The 21,313-nt window shown below is 33.1% G+C and overlaps 1 protein-coding gene across 1 annotated transcript; it reads left to right on the forward strand.

Annotated features, from left to right (window-relative positions):
- The first annotated feature begins 16,503 nt into the window (after positions 1-16,503).
- Positions 16,504-17,196, forward strand: LOC109789965 (uncharacterized). The gene is made up of 2 exons (XM_083071722.1): positions 16,504-16,794; positions 16,876-17,196. The coding sequence occupies exons 1-2, from the start codon at positions 16,504-16,506 to the stop codon at positions 17,194-17,196; spliced, it is 612 nt and encodes a 203-aa protein (XP_082927848.1).
- The last annotated feature ends 4,117 nt before the right edge of the window (positions 17,197-21,313 follow it).

A 21,313-nucleotide genomic window follows, 5' to 3' on the forward strand; every position in this document is an offset into this window, starting at 1 on the left:
AATTATTAATTAACTTAATATATTTATTCATCTTAAATCTAAGATATAAAATTCAAAAAATGTATTTATCCTTGTTTTATTTTCTAATTATCAACCATTAATAAAATACTAATTTAAAATCTTATCAAGTTATATCATAATATTTTCATATCAAGTTTAAAACTAGATATTAGTTATAAAATATGTTAATTTGTGTTGGAATTTTATTTCAACATGAAACTTTAAAATAAATGTGCGAATAAAAAAAAATCCGTTAAAACGGTCACGTATTCTATTTGATAGAGAAAAAAGCAAGGAAACGCATTGTGATGTATTAAAAACTGATTAAAATGAACCAACGGGTGGTTTGCCCAATTAGTTAAGAGGGAAGACTTAAGATTTTCTCCATGTAAGTATGTGTGTGGATTTGAGCTCTACTGTCAGCAATTTTAGCCTTTTTAAACAAAGGAGGTGTGATTGTAATAAAAAGGAGGTGTATATATCATAAGTTAAATACTATGAACATCTATGAGTAAATTAAAATCAAAGGATAATAATTTTTTTAAATTACTAAAAATATTTCATTTTATAATTATTTCACAAATTCTTACTAATTTTTGTATAGGTCAATTTTTTTAAACAATGAAACTAGCACGATTATATCAATTGAATTGAATGATTATGCCTAACTTTTAAAATAACAATTGAAATAAAATAAGATTCATGAAAATAATTTTAAAATATATTAGGTAAATAATTTTTATATATAATAAAATTAAAGAAAAAGATTAAAATAATCAATGGAGTTAATGTAATATTCATTTATAAATATTTAAATAAATTATAAGTAGCAAGGTATTATTTAATTGATGTTTAAAATAAAATATTTTATAATATCTAAATGAATTGATTTTTAAGATAAACTATTATATACATATTTAATTAATATAATTTTAAAATATATATGTATAATTAGATATATTTTAAATAAATATTTTTATATTAAAAATTAATTTATCATTAAACAAAATAAAAATATTTCAAAATATGGTTGTTGTTGAATCAGTTTTCCATGGTGGGATCATATTCATATATAATAATAAAATCATGTCTCCTCAAAGAAGCGATATTTACCTCAAAGTAGTACGAGCATAATCCAAGATAGATGATATAACGTATTTTAAGTAATTGATCTCATGTGTTATTGGTGTATATATTCATATATATAATTTCTTTTATAATTTTTATTTATTAAACTAATGGAACATTAATTATATTTTATCAATTTTAGATTTGTTTGATAAATTTTTATTAATCCTTATATAAGCCAATTATTTTTAATTTAATGGAACTAACATGTATATATCAATTGAACTAGATCTTTAAGTCAATTTTGAAAATAATAATGAAAATAAAATAAGATTTATGAAAAGAAGTTTATTTATCCTAACAAAATTGGAAAGTACAATAAATTATATGTAACACCCTAGTTTTTATTTCATTTTTATTTTATTTTATTGAGGGTATTTTGGTAATTTTTATAAATTTAAGGGATGATTTAGTAGCTTGGAACGGGCTGTTCTGGAATTGGAACGGGTCGTTCCAAACTACCAAAATGAATGTGAGTTAGTAGCTTACAACGGGTCATTCTCAAGTTAGAACGGGCCGTTCCGGACTATTAAAACTGCCTTTAACCCTAAATGGGAACGAGCTTGGAACGGGCAGTTTCCAAAATATGGTCGTTGTGAGTAATAAATGCACACCAGAATGGGCCGTTCTGGTTTGAGAAGGGGCCATTCTGGATGTGATTTTTACCCATGATTTAAGGGTCCAGAACGGGTGTTCCGGATTTGGAACGGGCCGTTCCGGCGAAACCTGATGCCTATAAATTGAGCTCTCTGCCACTCCCAAAAAGCACACCTCTCATTTTCTGATTTCTTTTCTTTTGCTCTCTCTTCTTTCCCTCTACTTTCTGCTTCAGACCGAGGGGAACCCAGCAAGGGAGACCAACCAGGTCTTGTGTAGGTTCAGCTTCTACATATCAAGGTACGAGGAAAAAGGGGGTTATTTGTATGTAGAGTTACATGAGGGAATTGGGTAGAGGAAGAGTCCCTTAAGATTATGAGTAACTTTATAATTATTTCTGTTTGGAGAATTATTGGTCTTATGGGATTTTGTATAAATTTAGGATTATGAATATATTTAATATGTAAGAATGATGATTTGGGAGAGAGAACGAAATTATAGAAAAGTGCCTGTAAGTTAGGTTGTGGAAAATTGGATTATTTCTGTTTGAGGAATTGATGATCCCATTAGATTTTGTATGTGTTGAGGATTAGAAATATGTATTTAATTTTTGAAAATGATGATTTGGGAGAGAGAACGAAATTATAGAAAAGTGCTTGTGAGTTAGGTTTTGGAAAATTAGGAGTTTTACTATTTGATTTAATATTGTATTAAATTGGTGATTCGGTTGAGTATTATATTAATTTATGAATGTTATTGTTATATTACTTGATAAGAATTAAGGATCTAGATGTGAATTGCTTAAGGGGTGTGTAAACCCTTATTTTGTTGGACTTATCCGTTGTGTGTATGTGATATGTTATTGAGCTATAAGATGAGATGTGACGAATGTGAATATTATTATTATTGTGGTTCCTCACACTAATGACTAGGGATGGCACGGCTCCTGGGTAAGTGATGCTACAGGGAGTGCGTGACCCTGACATGGTGTAGGATGAGTAAGACAGTTAACACGTATCACTTATGTCAAATATGGCAGCCCTGGCATAGGGTTAATTGTAAGAGATTGTGTGGATTGTGATGTGATTGTGGTTCCTCACATCAATGACCAGGGATGGCACAACCCCTGGGTAAGTGATGCTACAGGGAGGGCGTGACCCTGACATGGTGTTGGGTGAGTGAGGCAATTAACTCGTATCACTTATGTCAGTTGTGGTGTGGCCTTGGCATAGTGTTAATTGTAAGATTTGTGTGAATTATGAATATGAAAATGATAATGTTAATTGCAAGATTTGAGATGAATGGGTGTGATTGTGAATTATGATGTGAAAATGATGCATGATTGATAGAGTTATGATATATAGAAATGCTTGTAAATATTTCATTATGTAATGAGATTACATTGTTGTGTGTTTGTATGTGTTTTACATATAGATGTTTTCTTTTCTCACCGTACAAATTGTGGATGTTTTAGGTGAGGAAGATCTAGCTACGAGTGGCATCTAGAATGCCAACAGTTGAATTGTGGGTATGCTATGATATTGTGACATCGGGGCAGAGGATTTTTAGGACATAGATTTTTATATGGATTTGGAATTGTATATATTATTTTGAAAACAATTTGTAAACTCTTGTGTTTCATTTTCTAAATTTTTATTATTATGGTTATTGAAGAACAATTTTGAAGTTTCTCATGTGAACCCTTTTACCGAAATTGAAAGATTTATTTGTAAGTTTTCATTATTACAATATATGTGTTGGGGTAGTAAGGGTGTCACATTTAGTGGTATTAGAGCAGGTCGATCCAATCGGCCATGAGTTATGAGTCTACTATGCTTGTTTGGTAGATGAACGATGAAATGAATTATGAAACTTATTGATGTGCTAATGATGAATGACTATGTTTGTTGTTTATTTAATTATGTGTACTCTAACAATGTTTTGCTTTATGATGAAGATAATGATAATGATGATGATGTTTCCCTTGCATTGTTAGTGTTGTGCTTGCACTTATATTGTTTTCTCATAGTTTGGCTAAAAGACATGATATAGCTTAGTTGAGGCTATTCATGATTGCTTATTTGTTTTGATACTTATTGCTTACATAAGAAGTAGTGGTTGAGTGGTATCACTCGTGTTGCGAGCATATGTACCAGTAGTAGTGGACGAAGCCTTGCTAATCAATTAGAAATTTTTGGGACCTTGGATTTGGTTGAGAAATTGATTTGTCGAGAGTTTACGGTTAATGGAATTTCTGGAATCTATAGTTGTAGCGATTGAATCCAAGGAGGTTGTATCTGAGAATTGAAGTTTTGGTATCCTTGATGAGAGATTGAAATGTTGGTAATTCCCTTGAGTGTTGGTACTGGCCTGTTAACCGTTTATGGTTTAGGTAGCATGTGAGTTTTATTTTCTATGTCTGTTGTGCTAAATATGTGAGTTGTTTTGGTTTAGGATTGTAGTGGGAAGCTTGAATGTGAAGTTGAGGTGTGAGTTTGGAAGAGTTGAGGTATTTTTGTGGCCTTAGATATATTGATACACTATTGTTGTTTGATGTAGAGGATATTTTCGCTGCAGATTTGTTGTGCAAGTATGAGTACCGTATTGACAAATTTAGATTTTATGGTCTTCACAAAAGTTGTAGACTTGGATGTTATCTTTCTAATGGAACTGGAATAAGGTAAAACGGAAGTCTAGAATTCCAATTATAGCTATTTTGGTGATCAGAAGTCTAGTTGTAAGCGCTGAATATATTTGTTATGGTTTTTGAATTTTTTTTTATCTAAGAAGATGACCTTTTTAGAATTTTATGTCTTTATAAGAGTTATAGCTTATTCTCTTAGCTTCCTTTTGAGATAGGTTTGAGATCATTTGGATGAGTATAATTCTCTATGTATCATTTTCTTTGATAGTTATTGAAGGGATATGTATGGTGTCATGATATTTTTGAATCGTTAGGCAATGCAAGAATAAAAATTGATTTTTGTCATGATTCTGAGATGTCATGTGGATTGAGAGGTTGTTTAAGGTTGTATGATGTTATGTGGTAAAGTTGGTTCATGTACATGCTATATGGAGTAAATGTGATTGATTCATACATGCTTAGAAATGATATATATCAATTGTTTGAAGTAGGTATTCTAATATGATTTGATATGCATGTATGTTGATATGAGGATAGATGACCTTATGGATCAATTAGCGGGCGTTTAGTAAGGTTAACCTCAAGGTGTGATATCATTAAATTAGATTTGAGAGTGAGGTTATATCCAAGACAGATTTAGGCTAAATTATCTAAGTATGATTTTTGATTCTATGAAGTGAGTTTTCTAGGTCCTGTAATTTCTGGCGGAGGTATAACGTAGATCTATCTAAGATAGAAGTTGTGCTTAAGTGGGAGATACTTGAGTCTATTAGTTAAGAGTTTTCTTAGATTAGCTCATTGTTGTTGGATATTTATTGAGTAACTTTCTAAGATAGCATTATCTTTGAACAGATTGACTAAGAAGAGTGTTATTTTTGTGTGAGATAGTAAGTGTGAGAGTAGTTCCCAAATCCTTGAGGAAAGATTGACTAGTGCACTAGTGTGAGCATTGGCCGATCTTAGTAAGCCTTTTGTGGTATAGGTTGATGTTTCTAAGATAGGTCTGGGTGGAGTGTTGATCAAAGAAGGAAAGGTAGTAGCTTGTGATTCTAGGCAATTGAAAACTCGTTAGAGGAATTACCTTACCTATGATTTTAAGTTAGCGGTTGTAATATTTGTTAGAAAAGAATGGCACAATCCAAGAGGGGGGTGAATTGGATTCTATGACCTTTTAAAAATTATCAGAGTATTAAGGATCTTTATTTCCCTTAAACTTTTCTAAGACTGAATTTTCAATGAAGTTTCTTCAAAGACTTGTTTATTGAAAAATGAATGTTATATGCTTTCTTGATTACAAAATAATGAGGTTCAAATGTAATGCTTTAATTTAGATTAAACCATCAATATTAACACACACATGTTAATCAAGAATTATCTTCTTTAATGTTTAACCAAGATATTACTCAAAGTAAAAGATAAAGGTAGAAGAAGATTGCACAAGTCTTTTATACTGGTTCAGCCACTCCACATGTGACCTACATCCAGTCCTCAATCAGCACCTGATCAAGATTTGTTCCATTATCTCAATGAAGAAGGTTTACAAGCATACCACACATGCATATACTTCAACACTAAAGATAACCACTTTCTTGACCCCAAGAAAGCACCCCTTGTAGAAACCCACTACAAGAAACCTTACCACTTGAGAAACCCTTCTCAAGATTTTACAAGTATTCACACAGAATCAAAGAACGAATTCACCTGGAATTTAGAAGCAAATCTTAATCTTCCCTTTCAAGAATGTGATGATGATGATGGTCTTCTTTCAGAGCTTTTCATAAACGTTTTTCTTCTTGGATTCACAAAGAAAACTCTCCAAGATGGTCACAAAAACACTTTTCTCAATTTGATTATCAGTTCTAACTCATGTCTGAAGTTTTTCTAAAAGTTCAAACTATTTATAAAAGTCTCACCAGATAATCGATTATTTTAAAGAATAATTGATTATTTTGTTCTTCAGGTTTTCTGGAAACCAACCAAGAACAATATAATCGATTATTTTGCTGGATAATCGATTATTCCAGAGAGTTATTTATGGGATAATCGGTTATTTGACAAATAATCAATTATTGCAGCAAGGGATCCCATTTTGCCTGTTGCTGAAATAATCGATTATATTTAATGATAATCGATTATTTTGAGTTAGTTTTCAAAACTTCAGTTTTAGTCTCAAAATAACTTTTTAGTCTTCTTAACTCATCATCATACATTCTCTAATTAGTTTAGATATAGATTTTGCTTATGCACACAGCACACACAACAAATAAAATCATTCAAAACAACTTATACACTAATTCCTATTACATAGTATTTTCTTTGACTTTGTTTTTGTCTTCTAAGTTGTTGTTGTTTGTTGTCCTTGACACATATCTTGTGATCATCAAAACTCCTTTACGCTTCAAGCTCCTTTAAGCTCAACAATATTTAGAGACACTGCCTATATGATTCTAAGCATGAGGTATTTATTGATCATTAAGGCCTTAATTATCTGTTGACTGAAGGAGTTAAATTATGAGACAAAAGAGATAGTTGGAATTTCTTAAGGAATAAGATTTTGATCTTATTTATTATTTGGCCAAAGCCTTAATTCTAGGAAAGGATCTGACTCCTAGGTTTCTCTAATCTCATCCATGAATTCACTAATCGCTTTCAACATAATAAATTCAATGCTCCTAAGGATAATCTCACACACCAAGCATAAGTCTCTAAATTCTTCAATCAAATCCAACCCTTAAATCATCAAAAATGATATATCAGAGGTCATCATAATCAAGGCATCTGCCACAATATTGGTTTTACTTCTATGATCATCTCTAAAGATCCAGCACCTAAGCGTAAGTTCACTAGGTATACATATCAGATCTCTAATTTCACCACTCCATCTACATCGAAGTCAAATTTTTATCCATCCCCTTATCCTATAGCCTCATGTCTTGTCACCAAAATGAATCAACTAATTATGCCTCTCCAATTTCCTTCAACAATCCACTCATTACTCAAGTCATACCTAGTTTTACACTACTAGGAGTAATCTCACAAGTCAAACTTAAATCCCTAACTTGAACCCAAAGATCCATCTCTGTAATCATGAGGGAAGATAAATATAAAGGTTTCCTACTCAAAACATCGATCACCACAATGGCTTTGGTTCTGGACTATTAAAACTGCCTTCTACCAATCTTCTCCACTTGATTCCCTAGGAAAGGATCTGACCCCTAAGCTTCTCTAATCTCATCCATTAATTCACTAGTCACTTTCAACATAATCAATTCAATGCTCCTAAGGATAATCTCACACACCAAGCATAAGTCTCTAAATTCTTCAATCAAATCCAACCCTTAAATCATCAAAAATGATATATCAGAGGTCATCATAATCAAGGCATCTGCCACAATATTGGTTCTACTTCTATGATCATCTCTAAAGATCGAGCACCTAAGCTCACTAGGTATACATATCAGATCTCTGATTCACCACTCCATCTACATCGAAGTCAAATTTTTATCCATCACCTTATCCTATAGTCTCATGTCTTGTCACCAAAATGAATCAACTAATTATGCCTCTCCAATTTCCTTCAACAATCCACTCGTTACTCAAGTCATACCTAGTTTTACACTACTAGGAGTAATCTCACAAGTCAAACTTAAATCCCTAACTTGAACCCAAAGATCCATCTCTCTAATCATGAGGGAAGATAAATATAAAGGTTTCCTACTTAAAACATCAGTCACCACAATGGCTTTGGTTCTGGACTATTAAAACTGCCTTCTACCAATCTTCTCCACTTGATTCCCTAGGAAAGGATCTGACCCCTAGGCTTCTCTAATCTCATCCATTAATTCACTAGTCACTTTTAACATAATCAATTCAATGCTCCTAAGGATAATCTAACACACCAAGCATAAGTCTCTAAATTCTTCAATCAAATCCAACCCTTAAATCATCAAAAATGATATATCAGAGGTCATCATAATCAAGGCATCTACCACAATATTGGTTTTACTTCTATGATCATCTCTAAAGATCGAGCACCTAAGCATAAGTTCACTAGGTATACATATCAAATCTCTAATTTCACCACTCCATCTACACCGAAGTCAAATTCTTATCCATCACCTTATTCTATAGCCTCATGTCTTGTCACCAAAATGAATCAACTAATTATGCCTCTCCAATTTCCTTCAACAATCCACTCGTTACTCAAGTCATACCTAGTTTTACACTACTAGGAGTAATCTCACAAGTCAAACTTAAATCCCTAACTTAAACCCAAAGATCCATCTATGTAATCATGAGGGAAGATAAATATAAAGGTTTCCTACTCAAAACATCGGTCACCACAATGGCTTTGGTTCCGAACTATTAAAACTGCCTTTAACCCTAAATGGGAACGGGCTTGGAACGGGCTGTTTCCAAAATATGGCCGTTGTGAGTAATAAATGCACACCAGAACGGGCCGTTCTGGTTTAAGAACGGGCCGTTCTGGATGTGATTTTTACCCATGATTTAAGGGTCCAGAATGGGCATTCCGAATTTGGAACGGGTCGTTCCGGCGAAGCCTGATGCCTATAAATTGAGCTCTCTGCCACTCCCAAAAAGCACACCTCTCATTTTCTGATTTCTTTTCTTTTGCTCTCTCTTCTTTCCCTCTACTTTCTGCTTCAGACCGAGGGGAACCCAGCAAGGGAGACCAACCAGGTCTTGCGTAGGTTCAGCTTCTACATATCAAGGTACGAAGGAAAAAAGGATTATTTGTATGTAGAGTTACATGAGGGAATTGGGTAGAGGAAGAGTCCCTTAAGATTATGAGTAATTTGATAATTATTTCTGTTTGGAGAATTATTGGTCTTATGTGATTCTGTATGAATTTATGATTATGAATATATATTTAATATGTAAAAATGATGATTTGGGAGAGAGAATGAAATTATAAAAAAGTGCCTGTAAGTTAGGTTGTGGAAAATTGGATTATTTATGTTTTGAGGAATTGATGATCCAATTAGATTCATTATGTGTTGAGGATTAGAAATATGTATTTAATTTTTGAAAATGATGATTTGGGAGAGAGGACGAAATTATAGAAAAGTGTCTATGAGTTAGGTTTTGGAAAATTGGGAGTTTTACTATTTGATTTAATATTGTATTAAATTGGTGATTTGGTTGAGTATTATATTAATTTATGAATGTTATTGTTATATTACTTGATAAGAATTGATGATCTAGATGTGAATTGCTTAAGGGGTGTGTAAACCCTTATTTTGTTGGACTTATTCGTTGTGTGTATGTGATATGTTATTGAGCTATAAGATGAGATGTGACGAATGTGAATATGATTATGATTGTGGTTCCTCACACTAATGACTAGGGATGGCACGGCCCGTGGGTGAGTGATGCTACAAGGAGGGCATGACCCTGACATGGTGTGGGATGAGTAAGACAGTTAACACGTATCACTTATATCAAATATGGCAGCCTTGGCATAGGGTTAATTGTAAGAGATTGTGTGGATTGTGATGTGATTGTGGTTCCTCACATTAATGACCAGGGATGGCATGGCCCCTGGGTAAGTGATTCTACATGGAGGGCGTGACCCTGACATGGTGTGGGATGAGTGAGGCAATTAACCCGTTGTGGCGTGGCCTTGGCATAGTGTTAATTGTAAGATTTGTGTGAATTATGAATAAGAAAATGATAATGTTAATTGCAAGATTTGAGATGAATGGGTGTGATTGCGAATTATGATGTGAAAATGATGCATGATTGATAGAGTTATGATATATAGAAATGCTTGTAAATATTTCATTATGTAATGAGATTACATTGTTGTGTGTTTGTATGTGCTTTACATATAGACGTTTTCTTTTCTCACCGTACAAATTGTGGATGTTTTAGGTGAGGAAGATCCGGCTACGAGTAGCATCTAGAATGCCAACAGTTGAATTGTGGGTATGCTCTGATATTGTGACATCGGGGCAAAGGATTTTTAGGACATAGATTTTTATATGAATTTGGAATTGTAAATATTATTTTGAAAATAATTTGTAAACCCTTTTTCCGAAATTGAAAGATTTATTTGTAGGTTTTCATTATTACAATATATGAGTTGGGGTAGTAAGGGTGTCACATTATGTATTTTCATATTATCTAATAATGTAATAATAAATTAAGCATGGTAAAAGAGAAATAAATTTCTCAAGAGAAAAATAAATAAATTTTCTAGATAAATTATTATTTAAATTAGTCTAATTTTTTTAAAAAAGATTCAATTAAAAAGATTATTATTTAATTTTATTTTATAGCATTATGTTTCTTATTTTTTAATACATCATGATATATTAATTATCTATTTTAAATTATATAATTTGTATTATTTTAAGAAATATAAATTTTATTGGGAGGGTACTGATTTTTATTTCTTATCATTAATATTTTTATCATTATAAAAATAATATTATATATTTTTATATTTGCTTTTATTTAAAAGAAATATATTTCTAATTTTTTTAAAAAATTTACATTTAGCGACCGATTTTAATTTGATCGCTAAAATTATTATAAATAATAATATTTTTATTTTTTAGCGATCGATTTTAATATGGTCGCTAAAATTATTATAAATAGTACTATTTTATTTTTTTAGCGACCGATTTTAATTTGATCGCTAAAATTATTATAAATAATAATATTTTTTTATTTTTTAGCGGCCGATTTTAATTTGGTCGCTAAAATTATTATAAATAATAATACTTTTATTTTTTTAACGACCGATTTTAATTTGGTCGCTAAAATTATTATAGATAATAATAATATTTTTATTTTTTTAGCGACTGATTTTAATTTGGTCTCTAAAATTGTTATAAATAATAATATTTTTATTTTTTAAGCGACCGATTTTAATTTAGTCGCTAAAATTATTATAAATAATAAATTTTTTTTTGCGACCGATTTTAATTTGGTCGCTAAAATTATGATAGATAATAATATTTTTATTTTTTTAGCCACCAAAATCGTTCCGTCGCTATTTTAATCAACAATTATTATTTTAGCGACCGATTATTTGCCACTAAAAAATTCGGTCGCTAATTTGGTCGCTAAAATAAAATTTGCAACCAAATTAGATTCGGTCGCTAATTATGTCTCTATTAGCGACGAAAAAAATCGGTCTCTAATTTCGATGGCTAAATTGACTTTTTTTTATAGTGTTTTATGGTTTGACGTAGTGATATATATAGTCTAGTGGAAATTTTCCCGTTGCAACTTTCCCGTTGAAGCAAATATAGTCGTTCATGACTAATTTGATCTTTTCATTTAATGCATTTGGTCTTGCATTAAATGTTGCTTCGTATTCTTAGACATTGCGTGTATTCTTCTCTGTCCTGTTACAACAGTGTTTGACTTTATCTGAGACTAAGAAATTATTTTTCTTTTTCTGGTCATGCAGCAATATAGCCGTTGTCCTTTTTCTGAAAAAGTAATGTACTTTTTCTGACACATGCATGCTCTGCTTTTGTATGCTTCTCTTCTTCTTTGTTTCTTCATTTAGATCACGCGTTTTACGTTGAAAGCTTTTGTGTGGTCATAGACGATGTCTTTGCTTGTTTCTTGAGACGTGATTCTTTATTTGCTTGCGTGCCAGTCTTCATCTTCATTTGTTGGTCCTGTGTATTTCAATCTTTGACTTTTGCTTCAACGTCTGAGTTTTTGACTTTTCTTTGGTATGATTAACAATGTGAATAGACAAACATTGTTTCCATCTAGAGTGTCTCTCAGTCTGTGTTGTCTTTTGTCTAATGCATAGTTGGCTTTCTTTTTGACCTTAGACATATGCCTCGTCGGATTTGCGCTTTGAGATAGTTGTACTAGACACATTTTTGTCTGAGTATTTTATGATCAACTAGAGCATTTACGTGTTCCAACTATTCTTTTCTTGACGCTCGGTTTCCTACATCACTTGTTTCATCTGTTTCAACTTGTTTAGTTCATGTCTTGCCTTGACTATTCCTCATAGGCTTCGTCTGATATTTTAGTGTCTCATTGGTGGTTGTCCTCTTCCGTCTGTGAGCAGACTTCATTTTTATGCTTGATTACCTATTATTTGATTCTTTCATCTGGTATGTACAATCTTCATGGATTGTGACATTTAATGCTTCAGACTTTGCATTTAATGTTTGCTTGTTGAATTTGCGCTTCTCGAGATCTTTTGTACCATTTGTCTGCTTCTATGATTGGCATTAAGATATCTCTGTACATTCTTGGTATTGTAGCGGTAGAGGCGTTGTTCTTTGCTGACTGGTAGGTGTACTTGCTCTGACACACGCTGTTTTGATTTGTGGATAAGCGCTCGTCCATGTTTCTTATCTTCCTTCTTCTATTTTGATGTCTTCATGTGTTCTTCCGGAAGTGTGGATGCTAGATAGTTCGTCTCGTTGTGTCTTCAGACGCAATACAGCTTTCTTGACCATCGTTTGTGTATTTGAGTCTCCGTCTAGTTGGCTGTTGTAAGTACATGACTCTCCCTAGGGTGCTCTTGCTTGGATTTTCCCATTGTCCATGGTCTTGGATGGTCTGAGTCTTCATTATTTCCCTTGTTATGCTAGGCTTGATTTCGTTTGATTGTTTGATCTCCTTATCTGACGTCTTGTTAGCTTTTGCCCTTCATCTTGGTTGCTCGTGTCCTGTTCTTTATTTCTTGTGTAGGTGTCTTTATCTGATGTATTCCCTTCGTTTGCTCAGCCTTTATCCAATGCTTGCCTCACATCTCCTTGATTTTGGTATGGATGTATATTCTCTATTCAGCAGTTTACTTGAACTTGTATCTGAAACACTAACACACTTGTTAATAATAACAATATGTATTATAATTATCTCATTCAAAACCTTGTTGGGAATTGCTTTCGTCTTCGTTTGACTTAACAGTAAATGGTGTGGCCATATGTGGTGGTGGCTGAGAGATTGATCAAGTTTGGCCATTGTGCGACGCTCTAAATTGATGTTTCTTAGAAGGTTGCATTACATATGCATTGATGTGAGCATGAGCATGACATATGAGCTGTATGATGATGTGATTGTGGTGATAATCATTACTGGATATATGTGATGATGAAATTATTGTGATTGAAATGAATGTGGGTTGACTATATGTTTGGGTGAAATTCTTTTCTTGAGTTTTTCATGTGAATGCTTATTTTTTTCTTTCATCTTCATTGTGGTGTATTTTAGGTAATGACTTAAGTGATGAGGCCGATACTCAAGGTATCAAGAGCTAAAGTAATGAGTTTACTCTGATGTAACATCGGGGCAACGAGATTAGAATAGGATTTTACAACTCATTTTGATTACTATTTCTTTCTTGTTTAGATACAATTGCAAATCTTATGCTTATAATTTTGTTTTAATTTGGTTGGATGTTTAAAGGCGATTTTCATGTAACCTATTTTACTTGCAAGTTTTTAATTGATTTTTGTCCTTATTCAATTGCATTAGTTGTTGGGGGTAGAATGAGTGTCACAAATGTAATACTATTAACTCTCAAGGGAAAGTAACCGTAATTTACTCTAACTTTTTTTATATCTTCAACTGCTATTTCATTTTTATTTTATTCAGCGTATCTTAACGAAAATTTAAAAATAAAAACCAAAATTACATATGCCAGTTACAAGAAGATCACTAGAATAATTATGAGATTTGAGAATTATAGTCACAAAAAATAATTCAATTCCAAGAAAATAAAGCCACTAAGATAAATAAAAATAAAAGTGTTTCACTTTGTAATTATTTTGATTATAAAAAATATTAAATTTAATGTAATCACAAATCAAAATTGTAATAATCACTATTATAAAGAATGATTATAAGATGGATCGCTATCATATGTGGTCCACTATACATAATTATTTATGGCCTTCAAATTAATCTTGACACAAACTCTTACTACGTGCCCTATAACACCCCAGTTTTCATACTTTTTATTAAGGGTGATTTAATAATTTTCATAAAATTTATTTTCAGTGTTTTAGTAACCCAGAACGGACCATTCCAAACTACTAAAATGGCTTATAACCCTAGTTGGGAACAGGTTGTTCTGGTTTAAGAACGAGTCGTTCCAAACATGGTCGTTACGTGTTAAAATGTAACCCCAGAATGGACCGTTCTGGTTTGAGAATAGGCGGTTCCAGATGTGAATTTTACCCATGACGAATGAGTTTAGAACGTGTCGTTTTGGATTTGAAATGGGACGTTCTAGCCACTCCTGACATCTATAAATAGTAGACTCTGGCACTACTTCTAGACACACTCTTTGAAGACCAAGGAAAACCAAGAGAAGAAGATCGACCAGATTCTGCTCTAGCTTCGTCTTCTGCTTATCCAGGTAAGGGGAGAGTGAGAAACCTCGCTCGGGGGTGTGGGAATAATTGTTGGGTAGTTGGATTGGCCCTCAATCCCTTGCCTGATTCATGCTTCTAGGAACAGGCAAAATATGAATGTTTTTTGTTTTGCCTTCTGATTGTTCTATTGTGTTCCTTGTTGGATGTGATGTATGAATATGTGATTAATTTTAAAAGTAAACAAGTTTTGATATGAATTAGAGTACTCTATGGCTTCCTGAGAGAACCCTATGAGAAACATGCCAAATCTGAATGTTTTCTGTTTTGCCTTCTGATTGTTCTGTTGTGTTCCTTGTGTGATGTAGAGTGTAAATATGTATTTGATTTCAAAATTAGATAAGTTTTGATATGAATTAAAGTGCTCTGTGCGTTCCTGTGGGAAACCCTATGAGGAACAATTATGAGTATGACTATGTGAAATATGAACAAATGACATGAGACATGATGTGAATAAGAATGTGCTAATGTGAACACTATGACTATGAGAATGTGAAACGTGATGAAATCAGATAAGACATGAAAATTCTATGACAAGTGAAATGTTGAGTCAATGAAATAGTGAATGTGTGACATGCATCATGTGCATATATGACTTATTCCAAGTGTGCCGCTTAGGCCGCATACCAGTGATGTAACAAGCTATGTGATGAAATGACTTATTCCAGGTGTGCCACTTAGGCCGCATACCAGTGATGTAACAAGCTATGTGATGAAATGACTTATTCTAGGTGTGCCGCTTAGGCCGCATACCAGTGATGTAACAAGATATGTGATGAAATGATTTATTCTAGGTGTGCCGCTTAGGCTGCATACTAGTGATGTAACAAGCTATTCTAGGTGTACCTTGGGTCACTAGTGATGAAATGATGAGAAATGTGAAACTTCTGTATGGCGCCACATGCATGTATTTACGAGTTGAGTCCATGACATCATTGCATGATAAATGAGTATGCATGTGATATTGATTGTGTATGTGTATTTTTTACATGTAATTTATGCTTGTGACTTATGTTTGTTGTGTGTGTGTTATCTAACATTTATTTCTACATCTGAACATGAGTGAGATGTTTCTCACTCCCTTGTTGTTCTTTGTATGTGTTTAAATTGTGTTGCAGGTGATCATCAACACGAGAATGTTGGTCACGAGGCTTAGGCTTTAGTTGGGCATGCTCTGATAGGATATGTGACATTGGGGCATCACTAGGCTTAGTTTAGGATTTCCTTATTGTTATTTTGTTTTGGAAAAGATTCATTTTTTTTTTATCAATTTCGCATTTGACCATGTTTGAAGTTTAAGAATGTGAATTCTCTACTCTTATGTTAATGAATTCATTATTTTAATTCTAAAGATTTTATTTAAACCAAGAATATGTTTTTATAATTGTTGTATATGTATGTTGGGGTAGAGGGTGTCACATTTAGTGGTATCAGAGCTGGTCGATCCAATCGGCCATGAGTTAAGAGTCTACTATGCTTGTTTGATAGATGAATGATGGAATGAATTAGCTGTGGAACTTAATGATATGCTAGTGCAATGATTGATTATGTTTATTGTTTATTTAATTATGTGTACTGTTTTCTTAGATTATGGCTAGTAGAAATGATCGTGTGATTGCTAATGCCCTTCAAGCGTTAGTACAAGCTATGAGTAATAATGATAGGGCTGGAGTCACTCCTAACTGGTTGGAGCAATTTTAGCGAAATCATTCACCTACCTTCAAAGGACGATATGACCTAGATGCTGCTATGAATTGGCTAACGGAGATCGATAAGATCTTCAATGTCATGGAGTGTCTTCTCGCTCAGAAGGTGAGGTTGGCCACCTTCATGTTGACTGCTGATGCCCACTTTTGGTGGGAAGGAGTACTTCAGAGAATGATTGATGGAAGGGTGCACTTGAATTGCGACAACTCCAAGAGGGTCTTCCTTGAGAAGTATTTCCCGGATAATGTGAGGAGTCAGAAAGAAGTGGAATTCCTTGAGCTGACGCAAGGGAATGACACAGTGGCAGAGTATGCTTCCAAATGTGATGTTTTGGTTTGCTATTGTACTCACTACCATGGCGAGGGTGGTGAAAGAGCTAAGTGCATAAAGTTTGTAAATGGTCTGCGTCCTGAGGTGAAGACTGCAATTAACTATCAAGAGATCTATCACTTTCCTACTTTGGTCAATAAGTGTAGCATTTATAATCATGACAACGGTGCTCGTGCTGCTTTCTACAAAGGAGTTGGAGGTCCTATCCATGTTGCAAGTTCTAATGCTTCGAGTAGGAGTAAGCCTTACTCCGCTCCTTCTAGATTCCAAGGGAGTAAAGTTGCTACTAGTGGAAGCAAGTCATTTACTAGAGGATCCATTGTTAGTGCTACTGGAAGTGTTGGAGGGTTTGTGTCAACTCCTTCAGGCAAATGCTGGAAGTATGGGTGTGCTGGTCATAATTAGTTTCAGTGTCGTGACAAAGAGGTTACCTGCTTCAACTACAATGGTAAGGGTCACATTAGCACCCAATGTCTTGAACCGCCAAGACCACGTGTTACTGGATGGGTTCGCAAGTTGAGCGTCCAAAGGCTATAGGGAGAGTATTTGCTTTTAGTGGTGCTGAAGCTGCTCGGTCAGGAAATCTGATACAAGGTGCTTGTTTCATAGCTAAGACTCTTTTTGTTGTACTATTTGATTCTAGTGCAACTCATTCCTTTATTTCTGTCTTTTGTGTCCAAAAGTTGGATTTGCCTATATCTTGTTTAGATTTTGATTTGATATGTGTGTATGTTGATACAAGGATAGATGACCTTATGGATCAATTAGTGGGTGTTTGTGTGTTTAGTAAGATTAACCTTAGGGTGTGATATCATCATATTAGAGATAAGGATGAAGATGTATCCAAGACAGTTTTATGTTGTTATCTAAGTGTGATTTTTTATTGTATGAGGTGAGTTTTCTAGGCCCTGTAATCTCTAGCAGAGGTATAACGTAGATCTATCTAAGGTAGAAGTTGTACTTAAGTTGGAGATACCAAAGTCAGTTAGTGAGGTTAGGAGTTTTCTTAGGATAGCTTATTCTTATTGGAGATTTATTGAGTAAATTTCTAAGATAACATTACCTTTGAGTAGATTGACCAGGAAAAGTGTTGTCTTTATGCGGGATAGTAAGTGCGAGAGTAGTTTCCAAACTCTTAAAGAAAGATTGACTACTGTTAATATTACCGGATTTTAGTAAGCCTTTTGTGGTATATAGTAGTGCTTCTATGATAAGCTTGGGTGGAGTGTTGATGCAAGAAGGAAAGGTAGTAGCTTATATTTTAGGCAATTGAAAATTTATGAGAGGAATTACCTTACCCATGACCTTAAGTTAGCGGTTGTAATATTTACACTAAGATTTGGAGACACTACCTATATGATTTTAAGCTTGAGGTATTTAGTGATCATAAGAGCCTTAAATATCTTTTGACCAAATGAGTTGAATATTAGACAAAGGAGATAGTTGGAATTTCTTAAGGAATAAGATTTTGGTCTTATTTGTTATTTGGGCAAAGCCAATGTGGTGACCAATGTTTTGAGTAGGAAACATTTTTATTTATCTTCCCTTATGATTAGAGAGATGGATCTTTGGGCTCAAATTAAGGATTTAAGTTTGACTTGTGAGATTACTCCTAGTAATGTGAAACTAGGTATGACTCGAGTAAATCGTTGAAAGAAATTGGAGAAGCATAATTAGTTGATTCATTTTGGTGACAAGATATAAGGCTATAGGATAAGGTAATGGATAAGAGTTTGCCTTAGGTGTAGATGGAGTTGTAAGATTTTGAGATCGAGTATGTGTACCTAGTGAACTTATGCTTAGGTGTTTGATCTTTGGAGAGGGTCATAAAACTAAAACTAATATTGTGACAGATGTCTTGAGTAGGATGATCATTCATCTATTGTTTTTGATGATGTAAGAGTTGGATTTGATAGAGGAGCTTAGAGAGTTAAGCGTGATGTGTGAGCTCACCCTTAAGAGCATTGGATTGAGTATGTTGGAAAGGACTAATAGATTAATGGATGAGATTAGAGAACCCCAGGAGTTAGATCCTTTCTTAGTGAACCAAGTGGAGAGGATTGGTAGGGGTATAGATAGTCCTTTACCAGTAGAAGTTGATGGTGTTTTGGGATGACTGTCTTCCCCACCTAGAATTTGCATATAATAGAGTAGTTCATAAGACTACAAATCTTTCACCTTTTAAAGTTGTATATGGCTTTAACCCAATAACTTCTCTTGATCTACTACCCCTTCCTAATACTCCTTACTTGTTTCACAAAGAAGGCGTATCTAGGGCGGATTTTATTAAAAAATATCATGAAAAGATCAAGAGCCAAATTGAAAAGCAAACAAAAAAATATGTCAAATACAACAACAAAGGAAGAAAGAAAATCACTTTTGAAGTTGAGGATTGGGTTTGGCTTCATTTGAGGAAGGATAGATTTCCCACTCAAAGGATGTCAAAACTAAACCCTAGGGGAGATGGACCATTCCAAGTCCTTCACAAAATAAATGACAATACATATCAATTAGACCTTCTTTCTGAGTATGACATTAGCTCATCTTTTAATGTATGTGATCTCACACCATTTTTAGGAGCTGAGGATATGGATGAAGATTTTAATCTGAGGGCAGATGCTTCTCAAGAAGGAGGGGATGATGGAGGACAATCCTTGAGGATGCATGTGGGCCCCATTACTAGGTCGATGGCTAGGAGAGTGGAAGAGGAGAAGGGAGCTCACACACCAAGGGACGACCTCCTCATGATCATAGAGTACTAAAATACTTTCCTAAGCTTCATTAGTATATTTTTATTTTATTTTCCAATTTTACCCTTGTATTTTGGGGTATCTTAGTCATAGGATATATTTTCTTTTGTATTTTCCATTTTACTCTTGTATTATGGGGTGTTTTAGATCATAGGATTTTATTTTTGGACTAAGGTATTTAATTAGGAGGCTAGACTTATTTTTAGTGGTTTTTGGACCTATTTTTGGACTTAGAAAGGCTTAGGCCCAAGTGAAGGGCAAATGTTGCATGGTCTTATCATGCATCTAGATACATCTAGGATTAATTTGGGTTTCATTTAGTGTGCATTTGACATTGTAAATTTCGGCCAATGCAACCCTAATAAATGCAACCCTAGATTTTAGATTTTATTTACTATGTTTTATAATCAAAAGAAATCTAATATTAAATTACAAGATAATAAAAATTATAACTAAAATCATAATAAATTTTCTAATATTAAATTTAGTATATATTAAAATTAATTAAATATTTGTATTTAAGAAATTATTGCAGATTTTAGATATATATTTTAAAGTTTTTATTTTATTAAATTAATTAAAAATTATTTATATTTTCTCACTTTTTAATAAAGTGAGTGAATGATAATGAATTAACTAAAATTTTAAAATATATTTTAATTCAAAATAATTTTTGAAAATACGGTGGCTAAAAGTATTATAATAAATAATTAAATTAAAAAAAATCTTATAATGGTTATTTTTTAATGATGAAAAATTAAATATTATAATTATTTTACAATAAATTAAAATGAAAACACTTTTTATAATTATTTAGTGAGCTTATCTCTTCAGAAACAAATCAACATTCACTTTTTCCAAACACTTACTTTCTCTCATGTTTCTGATTTCTAATTTCTGAAACCCTTATTTCTGATTTCTCAAAGTTTAGAAAGTGAGAAATCATAAGCTTCTGTATTATATATATTTATATTACTTTCAATATTATATCAAGAAATCAAAGTGACGCAGCGGTAGCATGGTTGGCCCATAACCCACACACGTCCAACAATCGAAACCTGGCTTTGACATTTTAATAAAAAAATATTCATCATTATAGATTTCATAACAGCGGGAGTACCACACCACATCAATTGAAATTTTAATCAAAAAATTTAGCGACCGATTTTAATTTGGTCGCTAAGTTTAAATTATATTTTGCGACAAAAAAAACCGTCGTTATAAAAAGGTTGCTTTGTATTTTTTAGCTACCAAAATTTAATTGGTCGCTAAAAAAATTCAAAAGTTTAGGATTAGCGACCGAATTAAATTCGGTCGCAATTTTTTTGATAATTTATTCAAAATTTGTCGCTAATTTTGTCGCAAACTATGTTTTCATGAAACACAATTAAACAGCGACTGATTTAGCGACCGATTTTCTCGCTACCACTCTAATCGGTTGCTAATTCAATCACAATATAGCGACTGATAAATTTTGGTCGCTAAATTGGTCGCTAATTCGGTCGCAAAATAGCGACCGATAAATTTCGGTCGCTATTTTGTATTTTTCTTGTAGTGAGAAGCCAGAAAATGATGTAGACGTTGTTTTACCTCGCTTAGGACCCCTACTCAACAACATGTTGAGGAAGATGAGGAGGAGGAAGATGATGAGTATGAGGATGATGAGTAGCTTGGTCACTTATTTATGTTTTTATCACTTCAGACTTATGAATATGTACAATAATATATCACTTTATCAAATTATTATTTTCTCACTCATTATTTTAGTTATT

Source organism: Cajanus cajan, chromosome 3 (assembly GCF_000230855.2).
Source record: "Cajanus cajan strain Asha chromosome 3, NIPB_CcT2T_4, whole genome shotgun sequence".
NCBI lineage: Eukaryota > Viridiplantae > Streptophyta > Magnoliopsida > Fabales > Fabaceae > Cajanus > Cajanus cajan.

Coding starts and splice junctions, on each gene's coding strand:
- LOC109789965 (XM_083071722.1), top strand. CDS start 16,504: ATGAATTGGCTAACGGAGATCGATAAGATCTTCAATGTCATGGAGTGT. Junction 16,795..16,875: donor CTTCCAAATGTGATGTTTTG/GTTTGCTATTGT, acceptor CTGCGTCCTGAG/GTGAAGACTGCAATTAACTA.